The sequence below is a fragment of the Ostrea edulis genome, chromosome 6 (genome assembly GCF_947568905.1).
Source record: "Ostrea edulis chromosome 6, xbOstEdul1.1, whole genome shotgun sequence".
Lineage (NCBI taxonomy): Eukaryota > Metazoa > Mollusca > Bivalvia > Ostreida > Ostreidae > Ostrea > Ostrea edulis.
The window spans coordinates 18034294-18058345 of record NC_079169.1 but is presented as its reverse complement, the minus strand read 5'-3'; the positions used below and the strand labels follow the sequence as shown (position 1 = coordinate 18058345).

General features: G+C 36.0%; 2 protein-coding genes across 4 annotated transcripts in view; one reads left to right on the top strand and one right to left on the bottom strand.

The window, feature by feature from the left end:
- Positions 1-7684: 7684 nt before the first annotated feature.
- Positions 7685-16078, bottom strand: LOC125645819 (asialoglycoprotein receptor 1-like). The gene is made up of 5 exons (XM_048871672.2): positions 15982-16078; positions 15671-15774; positions 14656-14752; positions 9412-9619; positions 7685-7768 (listed from the first exon to the last, which is right to left on the bottom strand). Exons 1-5 carry the CDS (start codon positions 16013-16015, stop codon positions 7735-7737), a joined length of 477 nt encoding a protein of 158 aa, XP_048727629.1. The 5' UTR covers positions 16016-16078; the 3' UTR covers positions 7685-7734.
- Positions 12266-24052, top strand: part of LOC125645813 (perlucin-like) — a 30322-nt gene continuing 18535 nt past the window's right edge. Inside the window, exons 1-4 of one of the 3 annotated variants that reach the window (XM_048871663.2) lie at positions 12266-12411; positions 13809-13885; positions 20687-20730; positions 20914-21023. In XM_048871663.2, coding sequence (XP_048727620.2) covers positions 20691-20730; positions 20914-21023 — 150 coding nt within the window. In that variant the 5' untranslated portion in view covers positions 12266-12411; positions 13809-13885; positions 20687-20690. Of the gene's footprint in view, positions 12412-13808; positions 13886-20559; positions 20731-20913; positions 21024-24052 lie in introns of those variants that run through there. The other 2 variants (XM_048871664.2, XM_048871662.2) reach the window with 2 other exon arrangements.

Below are 24052 nucleotides of genomic sequence, written 5' to 3'. Positions count from 1 at the left end.
GCTAAAATGCCAACTGCAATTTTATTCCTCTGAAAGGAAGTTTGCGTCTCGGAAACAGTCACTAAATTTGAGGACAAGATCTGTATCTCTGACTAAAAAAGACCAGAAAACTGTGTGATGTATTTTTAGCCCGAAAATAGGTCAAGGACGGACAATGAAAATTCAAATCCAGCTGAAATGCAAACTGAACTTGTATTCTTCCAAGAGAATGACTGTAATTAAATTTCAGGGCAATATCTGTATCAGTAATGAAAAACTCTATTTTTAACCCGAAATTAGATCGGACGGATCAATCCAGCTGAAATGAAAGCTTAACATGCAAGGTAAAGATAACGAACTGTGATCAAACTCATAACTGCTATAAGCAATACAAAATAAATAGTTGGGCGAACACGGACCCCTGGACACACCAGAGGTTGGATCAGGTGCCTAGGAGGAGTAAGCATCCCCTGTCGACCGGTTACACATCTTAGTTGTTAACGGACGCAGCCCAATAGCAATAGGTCACCTGAGTGACTCAGGTGACCTTAAAAATGAAAAACAAATAAATTTTTATATCAATTTCGTGTATATTAACAGTTGTATTATAAAATATTCAGAATTTGCTGTAAAATACAAATGGAAAATATACAATACAAACGAAAAAGTTGAAAATGAGTTGTGGGGTTTGATCGCTAATCGTTATGTTCACCTTGCATACAATAGAAATGGAAACGATCAAATATTGCAACGTTTGACATGCAATACCTCAATTCAGATATAGCCATTGGAGATAAGATTTTCCAACAGTCTGCTAGAATTTCCATGACCTCAAACTGTGCTGATAAAGCTGATCTGTTTTTGTATTATGAGAATCCTTTCCAGAAAGAAGACATATTGTTTTAGTGCGAATTTTTCTTCCGCTTTTCGGACCCGGGTTAGAATAGGTCCTAAGTACTCCTTGCTTGTCATAGGAGGCGACTAAATGGGGCAGTCCTTTGATGAGACCACAAAAAAACTAGGCTCCGTGTCACAGCAAGTGTGGCACTCTCAAGGTCTCTTTCTGCTCAAAGCCCGTAAGTGCCGACTATAGGCCTAGATTTTGCAGTCCTTCAACGGTAATAGTGACGTCTCCATGTGAGTAAAAATTATTGAGAGGGATTTTAAACAATATATAATCTTCCGCTTCTCATACAAAGTTTTTCGGGCCCATGGTTTTTTTTTTAATCTTTTGACAAAGACCTTTGATATGTTGGTATACCATAATAGCATGTCGCGTGCCATTTTTGATTACCTTCTATGTAAAGGTCTTATAATAGCATTTCTTTTGCCCGGACCATAATTGTTTATGCCCCGCCAAGAATAGGACCGTCTTCCATCGTTCTGATACACTTTTGAGTTTAGCTCAGTTTCTAAAAAACAACTCTCAAGATATTTTATTAAACCTCATATGCTGATACATATTGTTGAAAGCAGTTTAACTGCATCAATATTTGTTTTACCTCGACCTTGACCTCACTTTTTCTTATTTAATGTTTAGACCAGTTTAAAAGCAACTACTGACAAGATTGTTATGAACACCCTACCAGACATGTCGAACGTCGATAATTACCAGACCATTTATATGTTTCATTCACGAAGGAATAAAAACACCAATTTAACATCGATAAAAATGTTTGAAAATAATATATAAAATTAAAACAACAAAGCATTTTTTTAAAGAAAGGAAATGTAAATTCCTAAATCAATATAAGTAGGAGTATGTAGAAAATACAAAAATAACAGCAGTGTTTTCTCAATAGTGAATTGACTTTGTTGTGTTAGTACCAGAGTGAGCTTAATAGGGTGTGGTGCTTTTATACAGGTAAATCCTAATTGTGTTCAAGTCATATCACAAAAGTCATAACACAAATGTCATATCACAAAAGTCATAACACAAAAGTTTACAAAATAAAGAGAACTTTGACAACATTCTTCCCCATTGTTATTCATTCTAGAAGCTTGAATACAGTTGCATAATAAAAATAAAAGACTAGAAACTGATTACGTAAAAAAGCACTAAAATTAAAAAAGGAAGAACACGGGGTAAGTTGTGAGCGAGTTTAAAATAAGGTCAATAACAAAAAAATCATGTAACTCTAAACAATTACATTTAAACGCACCTAAATGACTACACAAAAATAAAATAAAAAAATAAATTGGAACTTAATTAAAGATGTTTTCCAAGTTAACACAAATAATGATAATCTGCATATACAATTTATTACCGATAATGGTATCAATATGGTAGCATTTTCAGATACAGGAAAAAAAATAGAAGTATTGAATAAATATTATTCTCCAATATCAACTATCGATGACACAGGTCAAAATCTACCAAACTTAAAAGACAGTCTTAATGATATTCTTATTGGTTAACAAGAAGTCATAGATATAATTTACACTCTCCCTGTAAACAAGACTATTGGACCCGATATTATAAGTCATAGAATGCTGAAGTCAACAATGCACACTATTTCTATACCACTCTGCATGCTTTTCAATAAATCTCGGCGTGAAAAATCCTTTCCCAGATACTGGAAAGTGACTCATGTTTTACCTCTTTATGGAAAGGAAAATTTTTGTCATGCAATAGGACACTTTTGAGATAAGAGCTCATCTGTGTAGGAGGTATATTTCATGTAACTTTGAATGGCTAAGTGGGACAGAGTAGACCTACATGTGTAGTCAGTAAGGAATACGATAAACTATTTTTAAAACGGCTTATCTTTAAATATATAAATGTTGAAAATACAATATACTATCGAAACATTTTACTAAAGAGGAAACATAAAATCAATGTCATATTTACATGTAATATCCTGGATATGATACGTACGAGCAACACAATAACGTAATATAATAAGAATTCTGTGTAATCAATCAATAATTACCCCTGAATACTTATCATTTACTTAGTTTGTGTATCAGTCGAATTTTGGGGGGTGACACTGCGTATGAGAAACTTACTGAGCACATTCATTTATTCAGTGATGAATATTTGTCCCTCTCCCGCATGTAAACAAATTGTTTCGCTTCTTATTATGTACGAAAGTTCTCTAAAGGGAAATAACTTGCACATGTCTCGAAAACGGCGTATTGTAGACCAGTGTCCATTTTAAGTTGTAGAAAGAATTTTTAAACATAAGAAAGGCGAAGATAACGAACAGTGATCAATCTCATAACTCCTATAAGTAATACAAAACAGAGAGTTGAGCAAATATACCAGAGGTGGGATCAGGTGCGTAGGAGGAGTAAACATCCCCTCTAGACCGGTCACACCGGTCGTGAGCCCTATATCTTGATCAGGTAAATAGATTCATCCGTAGTCAAAATTAGTGTAGCAAGAACGGCCTAACAATGGACATGAAACACGTCAGACAGCATTTGACCTAACGATAGGTTGTATTGGCAAACTTCATCGTTATAACGACCATAGAATTTGCGAAATGCTGATTTCAAACGAGACTGCTGGAACCCCTGCACCATCATCTTGTTTGTTAGTAACCTGCTACGATTTAAAAACTGACCATACGCAGAACAAGCTCTTGCGTATCGAATCAGCTGAGAGATGCAGGTGATAATGAAATATTGCTACATAAATATGGGAATGTGACGATGGAGAAGTTAAAATCATCCCGTTTGTCATAAAGTTGAGTTGTTAGTTTGCTGTTAATATTTACTTTCAATAAGATATCTAAGTATGAAGCAGAAGTGGACGACTCTGTGGTGTCTTTTATTTCGAGTTCACTGGGATATATAGAATCGACATATGAAATTTTTTATTGTTGACAGATAATATATCGTCAATATATCTAAATGTCGAATTAAAAGCCACAGCGAGATATTTTTTTCTTCTCACGTAGAAGTTTGTGAGTAAATTCTGTTTCATAGAAATATAAAAACATTACCTGACAAAGGAGCACAATTCATGCCCATGGGAATTTCAACAATCTGTTGGAAGACCTTAGCACCAAAGACCTCGAAGACATTGTCAATGAGGAACTCCAGCATATATTGAGTAAACTCAGGTGACTTATTGCAATATTGCCAATATTTGTCATTCCTTTCCCCTATTTCAAACATAGGTGGGACAAGACTCGTTTACGTCCATTTTGACTTCCGGTGTACATAAAATTTATGAGAAAGTGCAAGTTTTTGTTGTGCATACAAGGGGCGGGGGTAAGCTTCCTGAGAAATGAAGCTTTAAAAAAACAAGAGGTTCATCAAATGTAACAGCGACAACGAATGTCTCCAGTTCCATGCAGCGTCGTGCGCCAGAAACACCAGTCTTCAGTCCGACTTCACAGATGACGACTTTGTTGCAGAAAGTATTTACGGTGGAATAAATATTTGCTCTGTAGATCGGAATATTCTGCAATGATGTTTTATGCTGAAATTTTAGTTGTTTCTAGTGATACATTAATCAATGATCTTATAATTCTATGACTTGAACCCCCCCCCCCCCCCCCCCCCCTTATAGACTAGATCTAATCGCACAGGGGAAAATTGAAGCATCAATATATCAACGAAATATGGTACAGAAATATAGTTAACATTTCATTTAGAAATTAATTTTAGAATTAACCAAGATCTTCAAACAGTCTCAGTCATTAATTATTGAATCGTTATCTCGCGCTAACCCTTGGCATCAATGACTATCAAAAAGTTCTGATTGTTTCCTCAAAAGACTGGGAACCAATGAGAATGCGGTTGTATTTATAACAACGCAAAGCGAGAAATTCAAATAAAAACACGTGTATGGATACCTACAGTTATGGCTTTTTCAATTGTTTAAGGAATATTGTCTTAAGCAAAAAGGTTTCCAAACTTGATCAACTATCACACTGTTTCCCTATAACAGCTCTAAAACTTCATTGTTATTTCGGATTTCAAACATTTTGGTTGAGCATCACTGAAGAGACATTACTTGTCGAAATGTGCATCTGGTGCATCAAAATTGGTACCGTACAAGTTTTACATCAATAAACGTAGTTAGTGGTGTAAATATTACAACTGCGCGTGTTTATCAATACAGTAGTATGAGATCGTGTCATTTGTATACATGTACATCATTACAGGGTTGGTGCAGGGTAATGAATCAATAACCCTTGACTTGTGAAGATGGCTCTTGGACAGGTTCAAATTAGTCATATCATGTTAATGTTACAAACATGTATATTATGTAAAGTCTTTCTGATATTAGTATGGTTACCTTTGGGGGCATTTGAGATTTAAAATTGTATGGTCCGAATTACAACAATTATTTTTCCATCTTGTAAAAACGCTATTAAATCATCGCACGTATGACATGCCATACATTATTTCACCTGTTTTAACCAAACTTATTTGATCTTAAATTGGTATATACCAACAACCGTGTCACTCTGCCATTTCAAGGACAGTCATATGACCAGTTCAAATTTCAGATCATCGGTGGTCTTATCTGTATTTTACCTGATCCCACCTCTGGTATATCAAGGGGTCCGTATTCGCCAAACTCTCTATTTTATATTATTTATAGGAGTTATGAGATTGATCACTGTTCGTTATTTTTACCTTTCATTATTATTATCATAAACCATTCAGTCTTGTTATTCCATCATATTTTAAGTGTAAGTATGAGATCACTTATATTAAATGATCCTAATGCCCGAGGGCAGTTTTTAAATCGAGGAAGGGTACCAACAAATAAGTTGATTTTACACAGGTTTCAAGTCAGCATCTTGCAAATTCTGTGATCCTCTAATGTAAGTCACAATTCCGACCTGTCATTTGATCGAATGCTGTCCAACATGTTTAATTCCAGTACGCAATTTCCGAGTTACCCAATAGTTCTTTCCCTTCGTGGAACTCTTACGCACAGCGAGACGCAAAATATACTATCGTTCACACGCGGTGGTTACAAATGCTTATCGCTTCCTTCATATTTTGCCTTTAATAAGCCCGATTATCAGACATCATGCAACCACCCAATCTGCAGGGACACACAATACTAGTAAGTTTATAAGAACTTAATAATAAATTAGCTCAAACAAAAATCGATAGGCACCATTTTCCTTTGATTAAAATATCACTCGTGCAGAGGAGAAAGTAAAAAAAAAATAACTTCATATTTAATTTAATGGCCTAATTCAAACAAATATTATTCTTGATATGGTTAGTTTAATGTAGACCAATGGCTGATATAAACAAAATTTACACATTCATTACTTTTATCTGTATTTACATAGCTAGTCTATAGTATATGTATACATCTTGTACCCACCCAAGCGTTCAACAGATTACTGAACGTACCTCCATCACAGAAGAGCTGATATCTCGGACGTTGCGTATTGTCACGCCGTACTTATCACACAATAACTCACTTCGTTTACCTGATCAAAATAGTAATCACGGCGGGTGTGATGATTCAACAAGGGGTAGTTACTCATCCTATGTACCTGACGCAACCTCTGGTGTTTCCAGGGGCTCCTGTTCTCGATATTGTATTTTTTACAGGATTTACAACAGTTCATAGGATAAAATACTATCTGACGTGTTTCACACCAATTGAGGCTGTTCTTTACACACTGACTATGACCAGTTGACGAGATGCTTGTTCCTCCTTAGCACACCTGATCCCACCCCTGGTATGTCCAGGGGTCCGTGTTAGCCTTTAAGGGACATGGACATGATTTGAGCTGAAAATTTTCAAATTTTATTTTTCCATTTTTAATGTTTAGAATGCTAAATTAAGGTATTTCTAGTAGTCAGCAAAACTTTGAATGTCAGTTGTCGAGGTATTTGGGAGATATAGAGCTCACAATTCTTTGGTATGTAAACAAGTATCCTGCCATGTTTTTGTTCACATATGTTACACATATACTAGTAAATATTCGTTCAAAGCAGATTTTTCAATTTACAAATTACATCTGAACACTAGTGTTTAGCATATCTCATTTTCTTTTAAACATGCTACTTTCTATAAAGCCATCTATATGTAAACAAAAACATGGCACGAGCCTTGTTTACATAACAAAAAATTGTGAGTGTTGTATCTCACGTGTAACTCCAAAACTGATATTCAAGTGTTTTCAAGGTTGACCATTAGAAATACTTTAGTTAAACATTGTAAACAATAAATATAGAAAAATGAAATTTTCAGCTCAAATCGTGTCCATGCCCCTTTAAGACTTGATTTTGTATTCTTGATAAAGAGCCATGAGATCAAGAGTTTGTTATCTTCACCTTTGTCATTAAAACACTTAATTGAGTAACCATGTCAAGTACCACTCAGATAATAGGATGACATTGAAACCCTCCGTTAATCATCTTAAGTCATAAACACAACACAATCAGGCTTCGTAATTACTTCGCATCGCGCTCAAAAATCACACGGCCTCTCACCTGTGGTCGGCGTGGGTTCGAATCGAAGTGAGAAAGTTTCCCAGTTTACTTTTTAAAGGTCGGTGGTCTCTTCCCAGGTACATTATATCTGGGTTCTCTCTTCCACCAATAAAAACTGGGCGCCACCAGATAACTGAAAAATTGTTGAGTGTGGCGGAAAACATCAATCAATCAATCAATCGTAATTACTTATCCATTGGCATTGATTGAGGATCAAGACTTCTCATTGAGTATCCATAATGGAAACAATACACACTACACGCACAAGACTATTTGGTTTACAGTACGAGTTAATATTATCTATACTTTGTATATTTCCTTGAGACATCACCCTATTACAATCATTGAGTCCCCACTGACCCTATAAAGAAAAACAAAGTATATATTGAATTAAACATTAATATGGGATCGAACAAGGGTAAAATGAAATGCATGAAAATCTCTCACTCTGTATGAATGGATTTCCTAATATTTGATATCTAATTTCTCTGATATGTAAATCTTATTCAAGGGACATGGTTACGATTTTTCATCGATTGAATTTTTCGGGTGGTTCGTTTCGAAAGTAAATTTTTCTAATAAGTGGATGCATTTTGTATTTACATAGTCTGGCTTCCGAAATCGTGTTTGTCAACACGCTTGTCATAGCAAGTAAACCACTTCTGGAGGACGAGAACACCAGCTTTCTAAATCATTCAACATTTCGTCATACGTTAAATTATAAATGATCAATAGATTTAGGGAACAAGCAAACTTAAGACAGAACAGAACATGTTCGTATTAAAAAAAAAATCACCCAAGCCAACAACTGATAGTTGAGTCACGTGACATGTAAACATATGCAGGGTTCGTGTCTTGTTGTTTTAAATGCATCTTTGCGTCAGTTTTTATACTCCTGTTAAAGACGGGACGTATTATGGTATGACATCGTAGGTATGTCTGGAATTTGTAGGCAAATGAATCGCAAGTTCCAGGGTTTTACAACTTGGTATGTTTAGTCACCATGATGAGCGTAAGATGCCTAATGTTTTTCAAGGTTAATCTCGTGGTATCTTATGATAGAAAACCTTGTAGGCAGGATACAGACCGAAACTTAGGCAGGATACAGACCGAAACTTAGGCAGGATACAGACCGAAACTTAGGCAGGATACAGACCGAAACTTAGGCAGGATACAGACCGAAACTTAGGCAGGATACAAACCGAAACTTAGGTAGGATACAGACCGAAACGTAGGTAGGATACAGACCGAAACTTAGGCAGGATACAGACCGAAACTTAGGCAGGATACAGACCGAAACTTAGGCAGGATACAGACCGAAACTTAAGCAGGATACAGACCGAAACTTAGGCAGGATACAGACCGAAACTTAGGCAGGATACGGACCGAAACTTAGGCAGGATACAGACCGAAACTTAGGCAGGATACAGACCGAACTTGGGGCTAGGAACGTTAAACTTGGTACACGTACTCCTCATGCTAAGTGGAAGACGCCTTTTGAAATTTAGTCACAAGCTTCCTCTCTGAGGATTATAAGATTAGTGCACTATGACCTACCATATTTATTTACGCTATATGAATACATGCACATGTATTACCCTGAAAATTTGTCACAACCATCCTATCAGGGATATTATAATCAGTTAACAATTGATAGGTGGATCATGGCCTACTTTAGTGCTTAAAGTAGGTCAAAGGTTTTTCTGGACCTTTTCACATCATGGATACAAATATTGCACTTACGGTAAAACTTGTATGTGTTGTACCGTTTGCAGTACTTTTGTTGAAAAGGTTTCTTGTTGTTTTACACGAATCAAATACCATCACATTTTTGATAAATATCTAAATATTTTTTATACCAAAATCGTGTCCATGTCCCTTTATTCTACAATTAAAATGAAATGTAGTTACACAAACGTTTCATTTCGTGTTATTCTGATTGTACCATTTACTAGTATTCCCTTTGCTTCAGAATGACAACCTTTTGTTGGACGAGCTACTCACTCTTTCTCACAGATAAAGTAATGCGAGTTGTCACACTGGTCGTCATTCCAATGGTAATCCGAATGATGGGACAAAACGGCACAATCCTCATTATGACCATTGTCTGGCTGTCCCGGGGCCCAGTCCGTGAACCCTGACGTCTCTGCCGACGGCAACCATTCCCATTGGCCCTCCAGAGAATCGTCTGTCAGACCAATCCAGAAGTCGGCTGTAAATATCAAACCGGTGTAATGAAACATGAATGTGACTCCGTTTACCCGATCAGGACATAGGGCCCACGGCGGGTGTGACCGGTCGATAGGGGATGCTTACTCCTCCTAAGCACCTGATCCCACCTCTGGTATATACAGGAGTTCGTGTTTACCCAACTCTGCTTTGTATTACTTATGGGAGTTGTGGATTGATCATTTTTCGTTATCTTCGCCTTTCAACTGCTAGCCAAGTGTTCCCAAGTTATTTGGGATCTTGATGATCATAACTTCTAACGTTTTCCCGTCATATGGGACGTTAAAGGGTGCCCCGTGTCAAGGATCACCATCCCCTTGGCACATAAAACATTCCCGATTTTCTAAAATGCGTAGCCTCACAAGGGGCCGTCAAGGAAACTCCAAAACTCACTACAGAATACATTTCAGTTAGTTTACCGTCGTGAAATATTGCCAAAACGGAGTAAAAACATAAACAATCAATTTTTCTTACAGTACGACCTAGACATGAGTGATTCAATGATTTTAATACATGGTCGTAACTGTCTAGACGTTGACTAAACTCCCCGTGTGAAACATTGGATGATGGTAAATGATGAATTTTGTGCTGGTTGAAGGACAAATGGTTTCTATGATATACTTTGTACAATGATAAAACATCCATAATGATAAAAAAAATATTTCTAACTTTCTTCGATTTAAAAACAAAGCCATTTAAAATAGAACGTGCACAACTTTGTTATTCATATAAGACATCTATATACAACACTGTACAGATATCTATATACAACACTGTACAGACATCTATATACAACACTGTACAGATATATATATATATATATATATATATATATATATATATATATATATATATATATATATATATATATATATATATATATATACAACACTGTACAGACATCTATATACAACACTGTACAGACATCTATATACAACACTGTATAGACATCTATATACAACACTGTACAGACATCTATATACAACACTGTACAGACATCTATATACAACACTGTACAGACATCTATATACAACACTGTACAGACATCTATATACAACACTGTACAGACATCTATATACAACACTGGACAGACATCTATATACAACACTGTACAGACATCTATATACAACACTGTACAGATATATATATATATATATACAACACTGTACAGACATCTATATACAACACTGTACAGACATCTATATACAACACTGTATAGACATCTATATACAACACTGTACAGACATCTATATACAACACTGTACAGACATCTATATACAACACTGTACAGACATCTATATACAACACTGTACAGACATCTATATACAACACTGTACAGACATCTATATACAACACTGGACAGACATCTATATACAACACTGTACAGACATCTATATACAACACTGTACAGATATATATATATATATATATACAACACTGTACAGACATCTATATACAACACTGTACAGACATCTATACACAACACTGTACAGACATCTATATACAACACTGTACAGACATCTATATACAACACTGTACAGATATATATATATACAACACTGCACAGACATCTATATACAACACTGTACAGACATCTATATACAACACTGTACAGATATATATATACAACACTGCACAGACATCTATATACAACACTGTACAGACATCTATATACAACACTGTACAGACATCTATATACAACACTGTACAGATATATATATACAACACTGTACAGATATATATATACAACACTGTACAGACATCTATACACAACACTGTACAGACATCTATATACAACACTGTACAGACATCTATACACAACACTGTACAGACATCTATATACAACACTGTACAGACATCTATATACAACACTGTACAGACATCTATATACAACACTGTACAGACATCTATATACAACACTGTACATGTTTACAGTTTTCATCAAACTCTGATAAAATTGTGTTACGGACGAACAGAGGAATTTCAATATACCGCATTAATTTCATTTGCAGTAGGTATGATAATTCAAAAGTTTTGAAGCAAAGATTTTACCTTTGACCTTTATTAGGGTCATGACGTAATGCACTGAAATCACAGCTGAACGGCTATACAGTGTTATGGAGTAGACATTGGATAAGAAGGGAGGGAGGAAGAATACAAACGGACGTTATGAAAAACGTTTGATGATAACTATGCAAGTTTGTGTGCTACTCAATCAAAAGCATATTTTTCAAGGACACAAATAGTGTTTAGTACATGAACCATATATTTATTACGTGTACGTGTAGTTTTCTAACCCTGACCCATAGATCACAAGTTCGTAGTCTTGATAAAGATAAGTAATTATCATGTGACTATGCCGTCATCTTTGTTTGCTGTGTTTTCAGATTTTTGTATTTGTCGTCTTAAGTACTACCACCTGGGGTTCATTAAGTACTACGTCCTGGGGTTTTTAATCACAATCCTAGGAGATACACATGAACTTTAACCTTTTTGTACTTAAAAGTATAATGTAATGTTTGCGAATGTGTGAAACGTATATTTTTATGCCATTTAAGAAGTTTTCACTTCTAAAGATAGGTTACCAGTTGTTGATTTGCCACAAAATGTGCACGGTGCTCAAGGCCTTATCAGTGAGAGTTCCTATTCAAAGCCACGCCCACTATTTCATTGGACTTCCGTTTATCAGATCATACTCGTGTTAAGACATTTTCTTCTTTGTTTTACACCCCCCTTGAGAACTATTCTCCCACATTGAGACGTCACCAGCTGTACGTGAGTATATACCTACCCTTAAGATAGGGTTCTTTATTTGTACATGTACGAACACCTGCTGCGACACGGGGTTTCCGGTTTAAAGGCTCGAGAATCTCGCTTACATATGTCAAGCATTCTACTTGCTTGGATAAATGTCTCTCATTTGTCGAAGGAATAATCGCTACCTATGTTTGTCGCGGTAGCTCTGCGGTAGAGCGTTCGCTTCGTAACCGAGAGGTCGTGAGTTCGAGTTCCCCATTACCAGGACGTAAACATACGTATTGATTGCTCCTTTGCCAAATGTTCGGCATTTAGAATTGAGGATCACGGGTCTCTCGAATCGAAACTTTAAAACGGAGGTCGCGGCAGGCATTGGCATGTTATAACCACCCCCACTGCTAAGGCCGTAAGAGCTAAGCACACATCGGAAGAAGTAGGTACAGTTTTTACGATCACCTGACCCAGAAAGTGGATGGTTTCAGTAGGAGTCCCAAAATCTGGCATCAAAATAAGGACTACATATATAAGGAAATTCAAACTACGTTCAATTTGATCCAAACTTGATTTGTATTATACGACAGGAGCATGAAGTTGGCATAAAATCGAATAAATTTCAAAATCAATGAAAAAATTCATAAATTCAGGGAAGTGGGGGGGGGGGGGGGGGGTCCTTTCAGAAAACATACAGCCCATGCATCGTGCAAATTCCTGTTCAAATGCCTTTTTCATTTTCTATTAATACACAATACATGTACTGTATATATTAATTACATTTTCCCCGACAGTTGCGCACACCTTTTCCTATGCAATAATCTGAATGAAATTTAACAGTTATTAAGCTCTTTTTTAACAAAGGCGGAGGGGGGGGGGTCTTATTCATGACGTATTAATGCAATTAAGCAATAATTTTGATTGAAGTTGATATAGTGTACATGGCATATATTTAACATACTCAAAACACAGACCAAGGTAAATCCATGACTCATTTAAAACAGAGAATGTTTGGGCCTTTATGTACACAACCGTACCTTGTTCTTTGAGGCACTTCACCTACAACTAGTGATATCTCAATATGAGTGAAAAATAATCTACGGGATGTTAAGCAACCAAACAACGTCTAAGGTTTGACGCGGTCATGGCACGAGAGGGTTTCGAACTCACAACCTCGCTGTCACGAAGCGAACGCTCAAACCAACACGCATAATTACGCAGCCGGTAGTTTCTTTTCTAATAGGTCGGAAAAACTTCCCCTTTAGTGAGATCTTCTCGCTAAAACACGATTATCCCTCTTTAGCGAGAAAGTGAACATTACCATAAACAGGTGGTTTGATGGTTTAATTGAAAATAATGACAAATTCCGTGCAACGCTGAATAAGTGCGACACATACTCAACATGATGCGAACTGTCTTTATAGAATTGACAAAACAGTCAAGACATTTCATATCATCGTTGCTGCGTTAGAGGGAAGAAGTCTGGAATCCAATGCACATCGTGAGTGGTTTTGTTTTGATTTATATATTAGCAGAAATATCAGACATTTTAGCACCATTTCTTCTTTTCACGTGAAACACGAAGCAGGGACGAATCCAGGATATGCGGTTACGGGGGACACCACTTTATGAGACAGGGGTCTGGGGGCCGCCTTTAGCTCCTGGATTTTACAGGTTTTATAGAGCTTGAAATATGTCTCCTATTTAGTCATTTGTACCATTTTCTATAATTTTTTATACGGTGAAATTAATAAAATGACGCAAATATTAAGGGTTTTTGGAAAAAATTAAGTTATCCCATCAAAGTAATTCAAGAAATCAAAGGATTTTGTCATTTATTTCTCCAAGAGTGGAAGAAATTATTACTTCTTATATCGTTTAATACATTTTTCTAAACACGATACCACGATTTACCTTAAATTTGACAAATTTAGGGGGGGGGGGGTGCGTCGGCTGCGCCCCCTTAAATCCGCCACTGCGAAAAGATGTAATCCACATGTGTTTTTCTCAGTTGTACAGGATATATTTACTCTCGCTTAAGAGGGATTATCGCGTTTTAGCGAGATCTCGCTATATAGGGGAAGTGTTCCCAACCTGTCTAATGCTGGGCGCGTGAGGTAGGGACAGCCACTGCCAGGCTACAGACATGGTACCCGGAACTTCTCCGCTACGAAGCAAGCGTCCTAACTAACTAGAATAACGCAAGTAATAAAATATTTTAGCTTTCAAAACAACATCATGTGATAATACATAATTTTATATTATACCTACTGTGGACACCTAGATCGGTCAAATGTTTGCGAAGAAAGTCGTTCTCTTTCGCCGAGTCTATCTCCACCAGACTAGCACCATGGAGGCTACAATGAAACTGATGAAAAACAAACTCAGTTTGTGAACTAGAAGTAAACGTCGATCTGTAATAGGGTAATCATTACCTTTGTTTATTCGTAAAATTCCATATATTCTCTATGCAAGAGGGGAATAAAAGACTGATGCGGAGAAGTTTTACGCTTTTGCTATATTGTCTTTTATATAATTTATGTAAGACTCCAAAGTGCGATGGGACTCCAACGTGCGATGGTCTGCGCCAAACCCCGATGGTGTGGCACGCCAAAGTACGATGGTCCTCACTCATGCGCCAAAGTGCGATGGTCAGACACGCCAAAGTGCGATGGTGTGACACGCCGAAATCCTTTGGTTTGTAAACGACACAGTGTACGTTTTAGTAGTGACTGAACCAACCGTGTGTTGTTTCACCAAAATATCAGTGCAAAATCCATGTACAAAAAAACAACAACCAAGAATAAGAACTTATTTCATTACCATCTCGTTGTGTTAAAAACACAAAATTTTCCAACGCGAAATCATATAGAATGTTTTGTATTATAGAACACCCCCAGGAATTCAATACGTGTACGTCAAACTAATGATAATGAATTATAGAATGTTTGGGCGAAGGAGATAGTTCGACAACAAATGTACTTTGCCGTTCTCACTATCCTCAACGAGGTAAATCTTGCCGTTGCTGTCATCCATGTAAGATTTCTTCAGTTTTATTTTGAAAGACTTTAAGAATGACGTCACAATGACGTGACGCCACAAACGTTACTGAACTCCTCACTATCGGACTTTGGCGTCACCATCACACTTTGGCATCCGTAACGTTAACAAACCATCGCACTTTGGCGCAGACGATCGCACTTTAGAGTCTTACATATACACGGCCAATGTAACAAGGAGCACGAAGCTCTAGAAGTGAATGACCCATTAATAGAACAATAGGTACCGAACTCGTTGTCCAGTGCTCTCTTGATGACGTCACAAATAAGTAGCATGATGACGCCTCCTGTACCCAACCGGAAGGGCACTGAGCTGCATAGATGGACACAACTTAAAACAGAAAGGAGATATTTAAAAATATTATAAACTACAGACTCCCTCATTGTAATATCTTATACATCTATAACCAGATCAAATTGAGCAACGAATTAGCATACGAAATGTATTGATATTATCAGAATCATTGATTGATACATAATTATTTGAAGATGACCACTATTTTAAAAATGACCAGTAATTTTTACAAAATAATCTTACCCTCGCAGAAGATTAAAAGCAGAAAGAAATTCATTTTTGCTCGATATTAGTACACGTGTAGATAACAGATCGTGACCCCTTTATATCTACATAGAAGTCGAACTCTTATCAAACCTCTGTGTTGACTGATAGTCAACACCATTCTAATTCATCAGTGAATTTATATAATATCGGAAATCAGCATTGTTCCAAGCAAAAAAGTGATATAGTATTTAAATGCACACTAGTTGTGCCACAAGTTAGTGACATGAAAGGTGAAGATAACGAATAGTGATGAATCTCATAACTTCTTTTAGGAATACAAATTAAAGAGTTGGAAAAACAAGGACGCAATGGTATGCCAGAGTTGGGACTAGGTGCATAGGAGGAGTAGCATCCCCTATCGACCAGTCACATCCGCCGTGTGCCCAATATCTTGATCAGGTAAATGGAGTAATCCGTAGTCAAAATCATTGTGCTAAGAACGGTCTAACTAACCGTTGAAATTACCTGTACGAGTGACCACATTGAAGTATTCACAATACAATAGTTAATTACGCCCACCCATCTACTACTACACCAAGGGACCACAAACGATAAAACACACATCTCTTGGACCGGTCGACAGGGGTCCTTACTTCTCCTGGGCGCCTGATCCCATCTCTTATGTGTCCAGAGTTCCTTTTTTGCCCAACTATCTATTTCGTATTGTTTATAGGAGTTACGAGATTGATCACTGCTCGTTATCTTCACCTTTCATAATGTAGATAGTATAAATTGAGGCCCTTTAACGGTATCGGTGACGTCTCGATAGGAAAATTCTTGAGAGAGGCGTTAAAAGAGTAACAGGGATTGAAATTAACTTTTTTCACCACTAGCAAATTTTAGCTAGTGGATTATTTTCCAACTAGCAAAATTGAGCTTTTACTAGCATTTTTCAACCGATTACTGTTTTACATGAATTTAAGAAAACAAGCATGTCTCTTTATCAAAATTTTGGGAAAATCTTTTAAAATCTCCTTTAAAGTGCAATAATAAAAATAAGATTGCGAATTCTTTCATTTAAAATTGAATTAATTATCAGACAACATACATGGTGCGGGTCATATGGTACACTTGTGCGGCGTACTCGCTGTCCAGAGATCTACCACCTATTTACAGCATCATGTGGATTGAAATCTTGAAGACTGTTTGTGCCAATTTAAACTATATGTTCAAAACTTTTGGAAATTTCATCTAAAAAAAATTCTAGTTGAAAAGAAAACCCCTCGAACTCGAAGTGTTTGACTATAGAGTATAGAAGGACACCGCGTGAAACGGTGATACACTGTCATGTGTTGTTTTATGTAGACACGGACGAGATCAATATGCTTGCTATTTAAATCAGACGTCTCTGAGACGTCCGAAGTGTGTATGAAGTAGGCCATCTTCGACATCACTGACTGAGATGACCTTGGCCTTAGTTATTTATTCGATCCACGTTTACTTTTTCAATACTTGTATATTCATTCTGTAAAGCGTTTCTATGCACAAGACAAAATTATTGTAAACTTCAAAGTACAGCCAATAAACCGAGGAAATCCGGGAAAAAGATCGGGGTTTTTTCACTCGCAAAAAGTTGCGATCACTTATGAGTTTTTACTCGCAAATTCAATTTTTAACTCGCATTTAGCGAGTATTTCCCCATAATTTCGTTGCCTGTAGAGATACATGGTCGTTATAAAGATCTAGTTCGTCAATACAACCTATCATTAGGTTAAATGCTGTCTGACGTGTTTCATACCGATTGTTAAGCCGTTCTTGGTACACTGATTTTGACTGCGGTTAACTCCGTTTACTTGATCATGATATAGGGCTCACGGCGGGTGTGACCAGTCAACAGGGGATGCTTACTCCTCTTAGGCACCTGATCCCACGTCTGGTGTGCCCAGGGGTCTGTGTTTGCCTAACTATCTATTTGTGTTGCTTATAGGAGTTATGAAATTGATCACTGTTCGTTATCTTCACCTTGCATACAATCATTTAAGTGACATGACTAAATTCAGGTCACTTATTGCAATTGATTGCAAAGTTTGACCCGGATGCCCACGAGACGATAGGAGTTTTGATATGAGGGAGAGGCCAAAATGGTCAGTTATTAAATATGTTATTGAACAAATGAACATTTTAACTTCTTGATAACTATCATTGTAATTCTTATCAAAATTGGTTCCGTGAGGATCCGGGTTAGAATATGTCCTCAGCTTGTTGTAACAGGCATTATATTATACTCGTATTGTGAGGGATAGTATTCTGTTGTGTTCCAGTATTTAAAAAAAATAGGCGGAGCTCAAACTAGGGAATATTACGAAGTTTATTCATCTGTTCTGTTTACGCAATGCATACAGTCACGCAAATATAATATTGCACGCATCTACATTTTTAACTTCCATGACTTTATAAATTACATGTGAAACTGTAATAAATAAACGTTTGCCTTAATTTGTATCAAAAATGGTTCAAATTAAATTTATTAATGCTAGTAGTTAAAGAAAAAATATTTGTTGCATAATAAACTTAATAAACCTCCTGAAACTGAATAGTGTGGCCTAAATCTAATTTGCTTGTTTCTATTACGAGATTTTATCAATTAAACACTCTAAGTTAAAGGTTTATGGAGGTCATCCATTATTTCACAGTATGCGTCTGTGCTCTGACGTAGATAAGACACATTGCTGTTGACAGGGTCACTGTTATACAGCAGAAAAGGTTTATGGATTCATATTAGAATTGATGGATAAGGTTTTGGAGTAAAAAGAATTGAAATCAAATCTAATTACAATGCATTAAAAAAAAAGAAGAAAACACTCGGAGTCTCCCACAAAATATTTCCAGCTCCTCCAACTTCTGAACTTACTCAGAACACTGTAATGTTTCAAGTTTCCAAATCAATTAATTTCATTAAATTTTAAAATATTAAGGTGACTGTGTCATAAAAGTACTGCAATATAGGCATGTAACTTATATATTTTATAACAATTTATGTACATGGACCACAGATACATTTTGGAGATTCAATTTACAATAATATTCTTTATTTACATTTTAAAAAATACTTATTTACTAATATTTAGAATTTGTATCAGAGTCTGATGTTTTAAGAAATCTTTCATAATTGCAGTGCTCTTTAGGAAATGCCCTCTTAATTTATGTCACAAGAAATGAGGTTAAAACTACTCTGACCCCCCACCCCCCACCCCACCCCCAAGAGGCTGACCGCGTTTGACCTAGTTGATAAACTGTCTGTAGGCCATAAATCTTGATAGCATGTCTGCAACAGAATTGTTACTGTATTCTATCACATGTGTTGGAAATGTTTACACACAAATGCCATGTTGTGTTAAGATTTTAATACATGTGAATACAGAAGGTATCATTTTCGTGTTTTTCTTACTTGTTTAACAAGTTGTTATCCAGGTCCTATGAGACCCTTCCTCTCTGGATACATAAATCCATGGATAAATGTAAGCTGTATCAGTTATAACAGGACTTTGACACACAGTGTTAAAATATGGATGTAGAGAACTGCACTTTAGGTGTAGATCTATGTAATCTAGCTGACACAAAATATTCAAACTCATGACAACAAAGACACCCCTTGAATGTACATAGTTACATTGTACAATTTCCACAAGCACACCAATCAAGGAAAATTTCTCTCTCATTAAAATCAACTGCTGGTGAAGAAGCATTATTCTGAGAAACAATTTCTTCCTCTGTAACATCAGGTTCAACCTGATATCCCATATCTAATTCACTCTTTGCTGATGACATTTTAACGTTGATGCTTACAATGTGCCAAACATACACACAATATGTCCTACTGATGTCAGCATCAGTGCTGCCCTCTAGTGGATGCTAAGAGATAACCCAGCAGGGAGGTAATTTTTTTTTTTTAAATATGGCAGCTCCCAAGGATTGAAAAGATTAGTTAATCTTTATGAAATATCTCCCTACTGAAGAAAGCTACATCTTAGTGATTTTCAGAATTCATTATATACATCAAAATGACAAATCTAAACCCTTTGTCACATTTTCATGTTCACTTCCTTTCACAATTTCACATGTAAATAGTACACATACATCCTTGCGCCCATATATCACACGAACAGTCGTGAACACACCAAAACACTTCTTCAACGCATTTCTCGCAAATTTACCTCTCAAAACAGAAGAGTCGCAGATTCATAGCTAATTCGTTCATAAAATATTTCACGTAGGTTATTACAAACTTATCACTGCAGTAACACGTATTGATTAAAATTTAGTATTTCGTTTCTTTTCAAAAATTATTTTAAAGCACCAAGCATAGGTAGCCCCTTCACCGGCAAAGGTGACGTCTCCATATGAGTGAAAAGGGTTGGACGTGAAACAATATTCAATCTATCAATCAATTGTTTAACGATTTTATGTTCCATGTACCTTTACTCTTCGATTACTTATATATTGTTATTAATAGAAATAATCTCATTTCTATGGGGGGTCTATGAAACAAAGTTGATATTTACGGAGAGTAAGAGTAATGTTAAAAATGATCTCCTGTGACATCAAGGATTGTGATTTCTTATTGTTCACGATTAGAATGCCCAAGTCTTGTACATCTACTGTATAACTGTAAACGATAAGACATGTCATTTAAAAGCACTACGTACAATAAAACTGACCTCATATCGGAGTTTCATTTCAGAACAATGGATATTTTGGTTGTCACGTTATTTGTGGTCCTTACCAGTAGGTCACTTTGTATTCCATTCATTTTCTCATATGTCTTAAAACAGAGCGTGGTTTTATATGAAATGATTTACCTGTTACAAACTCATGATGTTTACCTTAATAGTATTTCACATTTATATATGTATATTATATTGATTTAAATTCAATATTTCGGGGTTTTTTCCAAACATTATTTTGAAGCACTTTGCACCTCTGCCCAACCTACCCAATGTCCGAGTGGTTGGAAACATCGAGGGAACTCGTGCTACGCCTTCTTTCTTGATGTACCTGACGGATGGACAGAAGCAATGGTGATTATCATTAAGTGTTAGCAAAATCTCTAAAATATCCATAGTGTATATACTATATACACTATAACGTCATGATATAAAACCACCCAATTTCAATAAACATGACCTCCATTACATCGAGCAAAATCGAGAGTTTCCATCTTTCTCCGTCGTGATCAGTTTTACAAGAGTAGACACTTTGTTCAAAATGCTTCATTTGATCATAGAACTGTACCTCTCCGGGACATAGACCACAGAGCTAGAATTCAACCCCTTATACATACGTTTGATTTACAACACAGCACATTTTCGAAGTTTGAAGATGAGAGAAGTGAGAAAATATGTCAGTAAGTTTTCAACACAACATGTTTGAGGCGGCTATTTAAAATACAGAGGTGTAAGGCCTGAACTGTGCTTGAAAATAGTTGTGTTGTAAATCAAGGGTTTCGATTTGTAGCACTCTGATCTATCTCATTGTTTTCATAGACCAACTGTTTTGTAACTAACCCGAACATCAAAGCCTTTATTACAGTTCTCAAACTTTAAGTTTAGTTTTGTACGGACAGTATATTTCTTAGGATTAATTTTATTGGACTCGTTCGAAAGCTGGGTAAGCTCATTTTTGAAAAAGGTAAAAAAAAAAAAAAAAAAAAAAAAAACAACAACAAAAAACAAGATTTAAAAAAACAACTCGTTATAATGGGTAAGTATATAGTATATATTATAGGAGTTATGAGATTGATCACGGTTCGTTATCTTCACATTTCATCTCGTTATAACGAGTTAGTATCACGGTATAACGCGTTAATTATTTTGTTATAAAGAGAAGTGAAGATATCGAACAGTGATCAATATCATGATTGGTATAAGGAATACAAAAGAGAGAGTTAAGCAAACACGGATCCCTAAATATACCAGAGGTGGGATCAGGTGCCTAGGAAGAGTAAGCATCCCCTGTTGGTCGGTCACACCCACCGTGAGTCCTATATCTTGATCTCGTAAACGAGTTAGTTATCTTGTTATAATGAATTGGTGATCTCCTTATAACGAGTTCGTATCTATGGAAACGTTAAATCATCGTTTCAAAAACTCAACATAACGATTAGATTTTATTATACCCCCGCAAACGAGGTTTGGGGGTATATTGGAATCACAATGTCTGCCTGTAGACATGATTTTGTCCGGACATGTCCTAAGAAACTAGTGCATGGATTTTTGTACACTCATTACTCACCAAATGAAGATGTGACCTAGTATTTTCGCATTGATTGGACAAGTCTTCTATAAGTAATGCAGTTTTTTTTCTACTTACGGACTTAGTCATTTTTAAAGCTAAAAAGCATCTTTCAAATTTTTTTGAAGAGATTTGATTTAAATGTAACGGTTGTAAATACATTCGTTTTGGACTGAAGTTATGCATTTCTTATTTTGAATTAGAATATTTAAAGTATTAGAAATTCATGCTAATTTCTATTTTATTTAAGAATGTTGTTTGAGAATATTTGAAAATAATTAAAACGTTTGAAACAGACCTTTAAAATACATTTTTATTATACTAAAATAACATTTATGTACCATACAGTTTGACTTGTAGTGAAAGTAAGAATATTTCCAGTTTTTATTAATCCATTCTCAGTTGACGGGGAGGGGGGGGGGGTGGTGTTCATACTCTTGCGAATTTACAAATCAAGATTACATGTGTTGGATGATTGTCCTCCCAAACGATTTTGATAGTAATAATGAGTGATTTAAGATGTGTTTGTGAAACACAAATGCCCCCCCCCCCCCCATAATGGCCAATTCCAAAGATGGCGAAGGTCACAAGAACAAATATCTTGGTACCAGTAGAAAGATATTGTCAAAAGAAATGCTCATGTGCAATATGAAAGCTCTAATGTTTACCATTTAGAAGTTATTACCAATGTTAATTTTTTTTAAAAGTAGGTGAAATGTTCAAAAGGGTTAGTACCCATTGAAAGGTCTTGTCACAAGGAAGACTCATGTGAAATATCAAAGCTCTATCACTTACTGTTCAAAAGTTATTAGCAAAGTTAAAGTTTTAGACAGGATGACAGAATTACAGAATGACAGACAGGACAAAAATAATATGCCCCCGATCTTCGATCTCGGGGGCATAAAATTAGATATCTAACAGCCGTGACGGATGAATGGTTCTCCATAGTAAGATATCTAACACTCCTTTCACAATCGGCTGTACGAAGAAAGTCACATAGAACACAAGATTTTGACACAATCTGAGCAAACTCATATACATAGTAAATAGTGAAAAGGAGCTAACAAAACAGCCAAAAATTATCGGGTGCTCGCTTTAAGCTCTCAAAACTTCGGTATTAATCGTGATAAATTAAATGCATAAAAAGGTTTCCCAGTTGAAAGCCAGAATATTGTTCTGTTTTGAAATACATAAATCGTTTACCTGATGTCCCAGAAACTTTGAAAAAATAAGTCCAACTTCTGAGAATTAGGTCGCCGTCGTTAACCCTACACTATTTTCTTCATTACGTTAGATTTTATGCACCCGTCATCCGTTGTAGTCCAACTTAGAATTACCATTTAAAATATAGTTACTTGTGGTCACCCTCACGATGTTTGAATGAATGTTGATCGTCCTTTTGTGCAGATCGGATTCGTTTAAAGTAATTCCACCCTCTTGTGATGTCATCAGATTTTGAACAATCAATTATTTATTTAGATTTATACATGATAGGAGGATAAATCTTCTTGGAGTCTTTTCCGATAGTTATTGTAAAAATTCTTATTAAACATAAACTATTTCAGAAGTCTAAGTAATCAATGACACCTTTCAAAATATTGAATCCAAGGGCAATAACTCTGTTTTTAATGATCTCTTTATCAAGTCTATTATGCGATTGATTTCCTTTTTTCCCAGACATTTTGTATATTTTTGTGAAGATAAAGTTTCATGAAATTGTTATGAATAATATTGCCTCTTTTCGTAATGTTTGCATGTAGGAGTTATCGTTCGTGTGGGACGGTATCTGTAAACTTCCAGTAAAGTGTATACAAAG